Raw genomic sequence first — 13626 nt, 5'->3', positions numbered from 1 at the left:
CTCCCCTCCCGGCTTCTTGTGCACCCGGCAGAGCCTGGGAAGCTAGAAATGTCCTTGACTAGTATAAACACTACTGTGCAGCAACTAAAACATCAGCGTGTTATCAACATTATTCTCATACTAAGAAGTCCAAAACACAGCACTACACCAGCTACAGTGACGAAAATTAACTCTATCCCAGCTAAAACCACGACAGCAAAAATGGAATACATGGAATTTTAGCTTCAGTACATTGTTTTTAATCTGTTGGCAAAAATGAGCTTTCAGGTGGGATGGGATATGATAGTTTTAATGAACTATTTCTTAACTGGACAGTATTTGTCTTTTAATCTCTACGTAATTTCTGCATAACAACATAACCTCACAAGTGAATGGCAGTCATATATTATTTCTCTGTCACATCAGTCTTCTAAAATATGAGATTTTCTTCTATTTTCCATATCACAAGTGCATTACAGATATCAAAGTTGCCAAGACTTTCTACTATAAACATGTCATTTTTAGCCCGGTGGCTGTTGTTACTCTATGCTCCTCCTCATCCATGAATGCGTTCCGTAATATCACTGCCATAACACCCTACTGAGTTAAGAAATGCCAGGCATTAACCAAACATAACTGGCTAAACTGGAAAATATAAGCTATCAGACTGAATGCAGCTTTTTATAAACTGTATTTAAAAATACATGTTAAATATGGGGTTTAAAGGACTAAAACTCTTTGCTATAAACACCTACAAAGATCAGAGTTCATTTCCACTTTAAGTACTTACTAACAGGCATACCAAGTGGGGTAAACATGTAGGACAAGATCCCGGGGCTCAGGATTACAGGGATCTAACAGCAGTCAATCCAAAGCTATGACAGCATGCGACAGAGGCAGGAGGCCCACTTATAAATACCTTTGTTGTGAGCCTTGATGAATCTGTAAGCGTTGCTGCTAATACGCACGATGATCCTGTTTCTGGATTTTGTGATTTGTACTTTTTTATGGGCATTCGTCTCACTTGCAATGACTCAGTTCTGCAGTAATTTTATTTTTACTGTTTCAATCTATGACTTCTGTTCTAGAGCAAACAGCTTAAACCTCTAAATGAAAATAAGAACAACAAGAACACAAATATTTGGAAGTTTTGAAACAGGAGTCTTCCTACTTGGCTAAAATATTACAAACAAAATACTACACAGAAAAATTACAGGAAACATAGTCAGGCTTTTTATACATATATATACACACACACATATATATATGTAAAACGTAACTTTCTATAACGTTGTATTTATATCTGCTTATTATCAACATTAAAAATCTCTATGTAAAGACTTTCACCTTAATTTGTGATTCTTAATTACTGGAAAGTGTGTCTTTAGTTTTCACTATTGTAACTGCCAAATTTTAAATTATATACCAGCTGTTATTTTGCTTATGTATAATTTAAAAAGGATGAATTATGTATTTCTGAATACTTTTATTATATATTTCTATTTCATATCCCTAAATATTTTTGTGCAAAATTAATTCAAATTGCCCATCACTAGAATACGAAGAGAATCTCCCTCATTGCATGAATGCTTTGCATTTTATGTTAATATTTCTTACACAGTTTCCTTCTGCTCTCCACTATTTTTTCCCCTTAAGTATTTTGTATTGAATGACTTAAAACCCCTTGAAGTCAATGGAACTGTTTTCATCGAGTAGGTCCATGGAACTCTATCTTTTATCTGAAGGGTTTAAAAAACCAAAGGTTTTACACATAATATATGTATGTGGAACATTTAAAGCAAATCATAACTTCTTTGAAGAAAATGTTTAAAAGTCACATATTCAGAAAGGTGATCAGGGCTGCAGCAGAAAGATTCCCATTGAGTTATTGCATACTTGGGTGAGATTTGGTGGCCTAAATCTGCAGTATTGAAGCAATGCGGCTCTCTCCCATTGAACTGAAAACAAACGAAACATTAATTCAGTAAGGTAGGCAAACATATGCTTTACTTCGAGCATATGAGTTGTTCCATTCACTTTGATTGAATTTAAAGTCATGCAGCCACTTACAAACATTCGTAGCAACTTCATGATACGTCTTACTGAAATGTAAATAAAAATCAGTTGTATTTTGCAACTATTAAAATAAGAAAACGATTCCATATCTTATAAGTGATTACAGTCAAAGTGGTCTCATATTTTGGTTCCTTTTCATGTTTCCAGTGCTGCTTTCACTGAAACAAAATAACAAGATGAATAAACCCCAAAAGTAATTAATAATCTGCCACCCTTCCTTCTGGCTCAAAACGGTAACTGAATAATTTAGATAGACTTGTACTACTGATGAGCTGCCTGTTTTAACCTCACTGCACTAAGGAATACCCTTTGTCTCAGATAGGCAGCGTTACGTCTAATCCCCATGCTTCTGGGGCCAGATCGCCTTTGTGTGCAGCTGACACGTGGATACATGTTTTCATGGCAAACTCTGAGGATATGTGCCAAATCATTCTGGCCAATTTATCCTGACAAGAAGTTTTATATGTTTACCTTCCCCCACCAGGAGACTTTCCAATTCAGGGGTATTTTGTAGTAATTGATTTCAAGCGGGTAGAAATACAAAGCACTGGAATCGTTAATTTTTGTTGGTGAAGTAAAATTATTTCATCAAGAAAAAACTCCAAGGCATTTGCCAAACTCTAGGGAAGAATCAGTTGGAGGTTCCCAGTGTAACTTCTTATTCTTAAAAGCAGTAACAATTACCTAAAATCTTGGAAATTAATTTGTAATCTACTAGCACATGCATTTTTATATGGTAAACCTTTAAAAAGTATTTTTAAAGATCTCTGGATCTCTACTAGGAACTATTACTACTGCAATAATATTAGAGATATGACTTTTATTACCTTTCCGTTGGCAAAAAGCCTACTGTTATAATAGTATTATACTTGTAAAAATTACTTTTTCTGTAATAGCTTATTATTTGGAAGATTGATTACAAATTATACTGGAAAAAAGTGGGCTTTGGTGGTGGTTAGCAGTAGGAAAGTCTACTAGTAAAATTTTAACTAGGATATATTTGTCTTTCATGATCTCAAGCAGTACACATTTTGGCAGTGAGCAAAATGAGCAGAGCAACTCAAATTTTGCTACATAATTTAATATAAAACATAGCACAGAAAAGACAGTTCCTTTGACTTCATTGTCTCATTCTTGTTTTTCCTTTGTCCCCTCTGCAACATGTTTACTTGCCCCCTTTCCATTCCTTTTCCGGCAGTATTTCTGATCTTCTCCACTAAAATAACTCTCATTTGTCAGCAGAACTTTAGCAAACTTCCAGGCTTCAAGAATCCTGAATAAGGTCCTATATTGTAAGACTACATTTAAAAGTACAACCTGTTTTCACTAGTTTTAATTTATGAGAACAATCAAGATGGTGTTAGTCTCTTTGGGAGCATGGCTGAGCTCTAGCAGAGGTGTCCTTATGACCGCTTAGGGGGTGCTGCATTGTTCTAGGTCTTTCGGTTCACAGGAAGGGGACCAGGCTCGACAAGACAAAGAAAGAAACTAATTTTGCTGTTAACACCTCTCTTCTTCATATTTCATTTATCCTGAAGTGCCAATATTTCAAAGAAGTAAAACAGTTGGTGGTGGGTGGGCAAAATGAGACATAAAATAGCGATAGTGCTAGAGCAATTATAATAAGAGATTGGAAATGGTATGTTGATTCCTTGAAAAATGCCCTTTTCACCATCCTGTTAGAGGAATACATCCTGAAGCATCTGGAGTGATAGCTGGCTGCATTCAGTTGGAAGAGGTGCTTCACCAATGTTATTTTGTAAGACAGTGCGCTAAGAAGTACAGAATCAGTAACACCGTAGACTGACATAAGCTACACAAGGTGATCCTGCTATTTCTCGCATACTGTGTTACATCATTGTATCATTACAATGAATTACTCCCAGTTTGTACCAGTTTTAATCCCTGAATTATCTATTTTCCTATTAAAACAAACAAACAAACAAACAAAAGAACCAACACAAAAAGCCAAAACTGAAAATACTACTATTATTGGAAGGCAAATGAAATGGTGTCTTCAATTTCTTTCGTTCTGAGAAATAAAAGGTCTTTAAATTACTGTACAGAAAGATCACCATGGAGATGCCTTTTTGGGGTAAGTGTCTAGCCACTGGAGTTTCATGGATCATGCCCTGATCCATGTATTCAATTTCTTGGGAGGGATGAAAAATGATCTTGTCCTGAGGCTACCTTGTTTTTTCACACTGAGCTCTGGAAAGGTCCTCAGGTAACCCCAAGTATAAAAAAAACGAGGAACAGCTTATAAATCTGATCTACAGATTCAGTAATGCGGAACTGAGAAAAATTCAGTTCTGTATTCCTGAAGAAAAGTCTAACAAAGCCTTTGCAAATTTTGATGAATATTGTGGGAATAGGAGGCGGCAGGTGATCTCTTTGCCGAGACAGCAGAAATGGACATTGATTTCCGAGACACGCTCTCTCCTTCTACCAGTAGAAAGGGAGTTTTGGCCAATATAGTTATGTTATGATAAACAGTGTGGTCAAATTATTACTGATTTTAAGTTACCATCCTCAGTTTACTGGAAAAAGAAAGCTACTACACAGAAATGGTCTACAATATGAATGGGTTTAGCAGTTGTCTGTGCTCTTTTTCTGTGAAAAGTGCGACTATAAACATATAATGCAATGCATATAATAGAGGTGCAGATAAAAGGAATAGAAGCAAGGGAAAATAGATAATCAGGTCACTTTCTGTCTAATACATATTTGGCTTTTGTTTTTCCAAACCCTGAGTGTGATTTTCATTAAGATTAATATTGCTGCGATCTTGGAGAAGTTCCACTGAAACTCAAAAGTTTTTACTGGTGAACAACTTCTGCAGTATTTTAAAAAGCAACAACTGGATAATTTAATCAATAATAATAGTTAAACTAATAGATTATTGGAGAAAAAAAAAGTTTGACAAAAAGAAGGCAGAAGTTAAAGACTTGAAAGAGACTTCTGAGTTCATCACTAACTGCAATTTTAGCGGAGCCAAAGTTTACCAGGAATCCCAGCAATCATTCAGTAATGAAAAACTGCCAATAGTAGCGGCATCATTTTGGACAAAGACTGTATCTGTTTTCTTTTACTAAGCCGGGATGTTTAAGAGGTATCGTTTTTCATCTAATGATTATTGGGCTCTGTTGTATTTCCCATAAGGGGAAAACCAAACTTTTCATTCTGTTAGTCAGCGGAGAAATAACCATCACCTCTACAAGAAACAGGAGGTTGAGTCTTGTTCGACAAAGTGAACTTGATCAGATTAGGTGATGCTTACTAGAACTTCACCTCAGTTATTCTGCAGATTTCTATTTGTTAAAATACATGCTTAATTGCTTTGGTTTATGCCTCTTCCTAATCCCTTTCATTTCTAAGCACAGCTCTCATGTCTGTGGGAGAGATTAGTTTGAACGCTACCATCCACACCTCCACCAGCCAAGAGCGCTTTTAGAAATAAAGCTGGCAAATGGAATTTGTATTTTACGCTATCACTGAACTAACTCATACTGAAGTTATAGAATACATTGGCTGGTAGGACATGGCTGAAAGAAGCAGAAAAGGAATCGAGATCCTACGACAGCTTCAACAATCTCTGGTTAGATATGCCAGTCTAGAGCTGGCTGAAAAGGAAAAGCGGAGCAACAGATTACAGATTTGGAAAAAAGAGGAAAACTCTGATGATAGAGACATTTTTTACTTTTCCATCGGTCCTTTCTCCGTAGAAATCACGACGGAGTGGGAGCAAGGCTGTACTACAGGCCTCCACAACTACTTTTGCTTGCGCCTTGGACCATGAACAAAGACGGAGGCTGATATACTGCAGGGCGGTGTCCTAGGTTGCTTGTATTTCATTGCTCCCCACCCATGACAGAAAACACAGCTTGCTTTAAACTCCCTGTGACCTCTACCACTAGAGGGCTGCACTTTATGCAATATGCCCCCCTAGACCTCAATCATCACCGCTCCAAGCAGTGAAATAAGGAGAAATAAGCATATTCTGAAGAATACCTGTAATAATTAATACTGGTCTTAATATTAAATCAATATTTGTTGAAATGTTTATTATATTCATCTATTTGCTTAGTTAAGTAGAACTGCTACTATTTTAGCTTTAGCTAAATTCTTCAAAGACAAACGTGTCCATTAAACTATAAAAAACCCTACTTATATGTACCAGAAAAGTTGAAAAAGCTTGTCTTAGTGGGACTAGGAGATAAGGTATCAGGAAATTATTAAACAAAAGGCATTCTGTAGAGACAAGGGGAGGCACTTGTGAAACAGCTGTTAGTAAAGAAACAGACTAACGCAGGACAGACATCTGCTGAGTCTGAGGAAATTAGGTTTCAGGATTACCACTTTTTCCTCTAAGCTTATGGAAGACAGATACACAAACAACATACACACTGCTTATCACGTTAAAACCCTTTTTTATTCTACACTTCAGTATTCCTGTTGTTAGGATGAAACAATACTTTTGTTTAAAGAACGCAATCAAGTAAATGTTTTATAAGCTAATTGGAGCTCCCAAAGGGAAGACTTGCAGGTGCTGAATCCAATCAGATCTGCCACATAATTAAAATTGGTGTGGGGTGCACAGTAAAACAGATGTGGTCTTAAAACAAGAGAATTGTTTGATTCAACGTTACTACAGATGAATGGGACATATTCAGCGAGATAAAGGGAGCAGTGTTACAATTTATCCAGTTCCACTGCGGAAATTGACTCAAGATGGCTTCATTCAAGCATTGTGGGGGTTTTATTTTTGTCTTCAACATTTTCTATAAGTCTTTTGCTTAGTTTACAAATCAAAAGAGGCCTCTTAGGACTGATGACCCTACAAACTGGACCTGAAATTTTCAAGCCGTGCTGTGCTCTTTCTGGCTCAAATACTAATTAAAATTCTTCAACTGGAACTTAGTAAAGAAAATGTAAGAGCTAGAACCAGTCCCCAGCTTGCTGTGCCATAATTGTGTCAGCAACTGCCAAGGTAACAGAAGCCTAAAATTTTATTTCAGTCAGTAAACTAAGCAATTATGAGTCAGAGTATCTTAGATACAAAGGCTATATGATGAGTAAGAAAGTTCCATTTTTATACAATCATTTTTCTGACCATATATGCTACCAAATTGTTACTGAATCTGCCGCATCTATTTCATCTGCCTGTGAGGAGCCTAGATATCGCATTCCTGGGACACAATTCCCAAAGAAGTCATTGAAAGTTTCCTATGCACTGTGCTGGATCGAGTTCTTAATTTGTGAACACTTTTGGGCAGAGCCTGTTTAGATGTTAAAGTGCCCACCTTTTAATATCCTCTAATGCATTATGTATCTGGCTTATAATTTGTAAGTGGAGGTGATGTGCTATATTATGTATTGTACAAGAAATTTCTATTTTAAGTACTAAAAATGGTTTGGGGCAGTATTAATGGTAAGTGATTACTAAAACTAAGGCTGAGCCTCCCAGGGAGCTTTGAATGGAAATTGGATTTCATCCACAAACAGCCAGGTTTTGAGCTTGCCTAGTAAGAGGAATCAAGTCAGCAGCCATTCCACACACATACATATTAATACCAATTTAGCACAGAGCATGATCTAATGCAATAAACACATATTTCTACATTCTGTAGAGAATTGATGCTCCAGTACTGACCGCTACCGTTACATTTATATCTGTTTGAGAAAATTTTTCAGAGGCAACAAATAGCGAAGAGTGGAGTAAAAACGGTTTTACAGCACGCAGACAACCCCCCCCCCACACACACACCTTACAATGTCTTAAGCTTCAACCCGAACAATCTGAGATTTGCACGCAGAAATAGCCTCCGTCGCAGTGAACCATCTTTGAATTTTCTACGAAATATTTACGTAAGAAGTGCCGCTCAGTGCCACACCGCTCCAGCCAGCCCGGCTGTCACAGGACAAGAATACTATCTTTATTATGTTTCCTACAAGCCTGCGCGATGCAGCCCGGCGTGGAGCAGCGGCGCTGCCCCCCCCACCACCCCCCCTCGGCGGCGGCCGGTCGGAAGGGCCCCCTCCGCACCGCGACACGCCGCGGCCGGCCCCGGCGAGGACGCGTCCCCGCTATCCCACGGCCGCCTCGGGCGATCTCGCCATCCTCCCACGCAGCCGCGGGCCCGCGGGGCGCAGTGCGTAACCCAGGTGACGCCGCATCACGGCGGGGACCCTCCCGGGTGGGCAGCCGGCCCCCACACACGCCCCGCCATGCCATGCCATGCCATGCCATACCCTGCCCTCCCCGCCGCCGCCCCCCGCCGCAGAGGTTAAGCCGCCCCCGCCTCCCCCCCCCCCCAACGGCTCCTCTACTCGAGCCCGTGATTGGCTACACGTTTCAATCCCAACCTCGCTCTCCTTTGTTCCGATTGGCCAGACGACCCGCCTGTCTTCGCGGGAAGCCCCGCCCTTTTTTAATCCTGGCCTCCCCCCCCCCCCCCCAATCTCTCCCTCCTGGCCCCCCCCCCCCCGCCCCCCGCACTGGCACCCCCTCCCACGGCTCTAACCTCTCCTGCCTCTCGGGTGCCTGCGGTGCAGCCGGGGGTGGCGGCCGCGGCCGGTCGGTCGGTCGGTCGGCCGGCCAGCCGCCCGTGCGCCCGGCGGCGGCGGGGGGGCGAGAGCGGAGCCGCGCAGGCAGAGATCCCCCCTCGCTCCCCGCCCGCGCGCAGACGAGCCCGTCAGTGAGGCAGGGCACGGGGGCCCGAGCGCGGCGGGCAGCCGGGGCGAGGCGCAGCGCCAGGGCAGGCAGGGACGGAAGGGGGGTCGGAGGCAGCGTGAATCATCTCCCACTCGCTCCCTCGCCCACCATTTACACCGCTCGCTCGCTCCCTCCTTCTCCCCCTCCCTTCCTCCCTCCCTCCCCGCCGCCTCAGTCTCACTCGTTCTCTCTCCCCTCCTCTCCTCTCCCACTCACTCTCTCCCCTCCTCTTCTCTCCCACTCACTCTGTCCTCTCCTCCTCCTGTCTCACTCTTTTCACTCTTTCCCCTCCTCCTCCTCCCCTCTCCCCCTTTCTCTTCCCTCTCTCGCCCCCCTCGTTCCCCTGTCTCCCTTCTCCTCATCTCCTCCTGACACTGCACTGCAGCTGCTCCTCCAGCCCAGTCCTGCCCGCTTCCCTCCCTCCTTTCCCTTCCCTCCCCCCGGGTGCCAGATAAACAAGGCGCGCAGCATCCTCGACAATCCCGAGCTTAGCTCTACATTTTCGAAAAGGACAAGAGAACGGGACGAGCCCCCTCCCCTCCTCCTCCCCCTTCCTCCTCCTTCTCCTCCTCCTCCTCCTCCTCCTCCTCCCCCCTTCCCTCCCTGCCCCCCCACCACAGAAGGGAAGAGACAATTCTCCTCCGAGCAGCAGCAAACATGATGGCGGCAGCTCCCATCCAGCAGAACGGGACCCACACCGGGGTTCCCATAGACCTGGACCCGCCAGACTCCCGGAAAAGACCGCTCGAAGCCCCCCCCGAAGCCGGCAGCACCAAGAGGACCAACACGGGCGGTGGGTATATCCTCTGTCACCTCCCCCCCCCCCCCCCCGCCCAACCCACCCACCTCTCCGCTTCCCTACCTGCCTGCCTGCCTCCCCCCTTCCCCCCCAAACATTCCCATTTCTCTAATGTTATCATTCATCAAAATGGCGTCGGTTTTCAGCATCTACCAGTCTTTTTATTTAATATCCACGCCGGGGCTGCACAGCCGTGACCCTACGGAGACTAGGAGGGAGCACAAGGGGCTTCTGCAGCCCAGCTGTCTCCCTCGCCCCTTTAGCGATGGGCGAAAATAAATGGCAGCTGGAAGGAGACGGCAAACGCGCCTTCCTCCTTCCACATCCTCTGGGTCGCAAGTTGAATTTCAGCCTTGCCGTGCGTTTTCCTCCTCCTTGGCCTCACTCCTATTGTCAGCGCGCCCGCTCGCCGCGCCGGGGGCGAGGGCTGGCTGGTGGCGGGGGGGGAGCCGCCTCGGCTGCGGGGGGCTCGCTGGGTAACGTCCTGCTCGTCCGGGAGGAGATGAGTTGTAGCGGGACCGGCATCTCCTCCCGGCCGTTCGCACCGGAGTCGTCACAACAATGCACCGAGGCGGGGGGGAATTTATTTGCCCGGTGCTAAGCGCAGCGCTCTGGCTGCGCGTCGTGCGTGGCTCAGCCGGCCGTGGGAACGCGGGTGGGCACGACTCTCACACGCAGGCACTTCTTGAGAGGCTGGTGGTCTCAGATAAGAGAAGTCAGGTGAATTGGGATCGTTCCTTCCGCCTTAGGGGGAAAGAAAAGAACAACTTTGTGAAACAGGTTTTGTGATAGAAATCTTGATGTCCGTGCCGATGGGACGTTGGGGAGAGCCCGGGTCTGGGGACCCAGCGGACCCGTATTGTCTTGCACTTTTTTGGAGCCGGTGACGGAAGGTCCTTAGACTTCGGTGTCGCGGATTTAGCCGTGGAGAGCAGAGGCAATCGTGCAGGTGCCGAACCAGACTGGGAGTTCTTTTTTCTTTTTCCCCCTCCATTCATTATACATGTCTTTTTTTTTTTTTTTTTTCCCCTGTTCGATTGTGTGCTTTAACGCTAGTGGTGGGTAGAAGACTGGCATTGTCTATCTCGTCACCTTTTAAGTGTATTTAAAATAAGTGACTTAGGCTTTTGATCAATTGGGAAAAATTCTTCTTAATGTCCTTTAATTAATGAGCTTAAAAGAGATCATTGTCGCTTAAGAAGTGCTAAAGGAATACATCAGGATTACTTAGGCAAGTGATTCCACCCGTACCACGTCGAGTTGTTTTCTTGGCAGTGGCTGAAATGCTTGGAATAAAACCCTACATTTTGGGTGGGTTATTTGGTGGCAGAGTAGTCGTTTTGCTCACTTAAGAAGAATGCAGGCAATAGCTAATTGCTGTTCTCATGTGTTTGCTAATGACAAACAAATAGCCCGTCAGAATTTACAGTTCATTCCTTCTTAGTTTTGGCATTTCTTTTGCAGTATTTTCAAGCAAGGTTGTAGTTGTCACTGGGCATGTTTTCGTGCAAGGCTTTATTTTTTTAAAGGTGGCCAATCATTTCTGCACGCTGTGGTTACCACTGGGGGGAGGGGGGGGAAATCCACATTTGAAATATAATTGGGATTTTATTCTTACTCTTTTACAGAATTAAGGAATCTATGTGGATTCTTTATGTACGTTTCTTCTGAGCAAGTTATTTTAAAATGTACGTCTTGTACATGCATGTCTTGTAGAATGACGCAACTGGTTAGATGTAAAGGCATGAGTTAGCGGATGAGTTTAAAGATGTAACATTTTGTTTGTGGGTCTGGGGAGGAAAAAAAAAAAAAATCGAAGTTTGTAAGCCATATTAACCATGCATATCTCAATTTTTCAGAGGATGGCCAGTATTTTCTAAAGGTCCTCATACCTAGTTATGCTGCTGGATCTATAATTGGGAAGGGAGGACAGACAATTGTTCAGTTGCAGAAAGAGACTGGGGCCACCATCAAGCTGTCTAAATCCAAAGATTTTTACCCAGGTAGGTGCAAAAATTAGCCAATTCTTTATTTTTATATGCCAAGGGATGTATGTATGTATCAGTGTGTTTCATGTATTGACGACTAAGCTTCCAGTGCAGCTGGAAGCGTTATTTCTCAGAAAAGTATGTTACAAAGTGCATCAGTGAATATAAATGTTGTCTGTCTTGGTGTATGGAATGGACTGGGCACCAACTGCTTGAAATATGCTTGAAGATGTTTACAATGTTTCTGCAAAAGAATATTTCCATTAACATTTTGATTGCTTTGTTTTTTAGTTAGAAAAAAAAAAATTTGAGATCTAGCTTTAAGGAGCCAACTTGACAGCTGGCATAAAAATAATTGTTCGTTTGAAGTTTCCAGACATTGTAATGACAATTAAGTTAGAATGAGTAAAAATGAGAGGCCTCCTCTTAAAGAATGGGCCATTTACTTTAAATGCATTATGTACCTTCTTTCTGCTTCACTGCTTTGTTCACTGGCTCTGGAGTGAAGTAAAGGGGGACAAGTGCTGCTCTTCAGATATTCTTTATGTTATGTTTATCATGATGGTGGAAGAAAACTCTATTATAAAAGTGAAATGCTTCAGATGAATAAAGAAATGAGCATTTTATCGACTGTATTAGTGCACAAGAAGTAAGTCTTTAATGTTTGCGAATAACAGTAATAAATACCTGATGTAGCATTTCTCCCTTATAAGATTTCTGAAGAGGGAGTCTTACATAATGATAGACAAGACTTTAGCTTCTGCAATTGAATAATAATTTTTTTCCTTACAGATGGACAAATTAGCGTTCTGTAATTGAACTTTGTTCTAGAGGACTTCTTAAAAACTGATGCGAAAGAATAACATAGCTAACACTTTTTTGGTGTTTTTAATTTTGAAGAATAACCGGTGATTTAAAATTGAGTTGACGAGGTGTTACTGACTCTCTTCTGTTGGAAAAATAAGATCTGCTTTGCATTTGATTTAGTTTAACAGGATGACTGAATTCTACAAAATAGTGAAGGCAGTTGGTATGGATGTGAACAGAACGCTAACACTGTAGCATTTAGCTTTCCCATCCTCTAATTTAGTGTCAGACAGAAGTAGACAATTTTTTTTTAATAATGGAGAGATTGTGGTATATTTACAATGATGATTTTTGATGTGGAAATTTCAATGCACCTGTTGTACATCTCTTTAATGAATGTAGTTTATAATAGTTAAATGTCAGAGGTTAAAGTGATGCATGTATATTTTTTCCTCTTGAAAGATACAGCTTATGAATTGATGCTTGTTTTCTCTGAGGTGTTTTTCTTTTTAGTTTTCTTTAGTAAGTTAGAAAAAAATGTCCTTTTATTTTGAAAGGTATGTTAGGGTGGGAAAAAATCAATGTAGAATCGCGAAAATTCTTGGAAGAAATAAAAACGCTCAAAAGAGCCTGATTGCAGAATTAATAACGTAATCTGGGTAAAGAGCAGCAATAGTAAATTAAATTCACTGTCAATAGCTGAAAATGAAATAGATTTTCTGCATTATACATGAGGTGGTATCAGATATGCAAGGATGTTACAGAAAATTGGTGTTTATGAAGAATATTCCAAATACCAAATTACAAGCCTTTTCATTTTACTACAGTTTATTTACACTCACTTGGAAAGGACCCTCCAAAGATTAGGTCTTTTGTTCAGTGCTCTAGCTAAGTTCTTCTGTTTTCTGATTAAATTAGAATTACATATTTTTTTTTTGTGTAGCAAATTGTGACGATACAGCAGTAGTAGCAGAAGAACCTTTGAAAAATAAAAATTAGCAAGCTAGAATGACATGAGTGAAAACGTTTGTGACATAAACACATTCCCTCTTAAAATCAGTAGTAATAATATAAATAACTAGGGCAGCGAGGCTCAAGCAGTTTCACTGTAACAGGTGCAGATGAAGTTCCAGTTTGACTTCATACAGCCCGCTTTGAATTTGCAGCCACGTTGTGCCGTGCAGAAAATGAGTGTTTTAAGGAAGTTGGCAACTGGTGCGTGCTGAAGGATGGAACAGGGATGAAAAACGGGTTCCAGTGTG

The 13626-nt window shown here is 42.0% G+C and overlaps 1 protein-coding gene and 1 long non-coding RNA gene across 5 annotated transcripts in view; one reads left to right on the top strand and one right to left on the bottom strand.

The window, feature by feature from the left end:
- The window catches only part of LOC142061805 (uncharacterized), a 31169-nt gene extending 22490 nt beyond the window's left edge, over positions 1-8679 (bottom strand). For 2 of the 3 annotated variants that reach the window (XR_012662259.1, XR_012662261.1), the window contains exons 1-2: positions 8580-8679; positions 899-7966 (exon numbers count right to left, since the gene is read on the bottom strand). This is a non-coding gene — a long non-coding RNA (uncharacterized LOC142061805). The remainder of the gene's footprint in view (positions 1-898; positions 7967-8579) is intronic. The other variant, XR_012662260.1, reaches the window with a different exon arrangement.
- Positions 8625-13626, top strand: part of NOVA1 (NOVA alternative splicing regulator 1) — a 156973-nt gene continuing 151971 nt past the window's right edge. For both annotated transcript variants that reach the window (XM_075103257.1, XM_075103256.1), the window contains exons 1-2: positions 8625-9563; positions 11429-11572. In XM_075103257.1, coding sequence (XP_074959358.1) covers positions 9428-9563; positions 11429-11572 — 280 coding nt within the window. In that variant the 5' untranslated portion in view covers positions 8625-9427. The remainder of the gene's footprint in view (positions 9564-11428; positions 11573-13626) is intronic.

Source organism: Phalacrocorax aristotelis, chromosome 9 (genome assembly GCF_949628215.1).
Source record: "Phalacrocorax aristotelis chromosome 9, bGulAri2.1, whole genome shotgun sequence".
NCBI classification, from domain to species: domain Eukaryota; kingdom Metazoa; phylum Chordata; class Aves; order Suliformes; family Phalacrocoracidae; genus Phalacrocorax; species Phalacrocorax aristotelis.
This window is presented reverse-complemented; position numbering and strand designations above follow the sequence as displayed.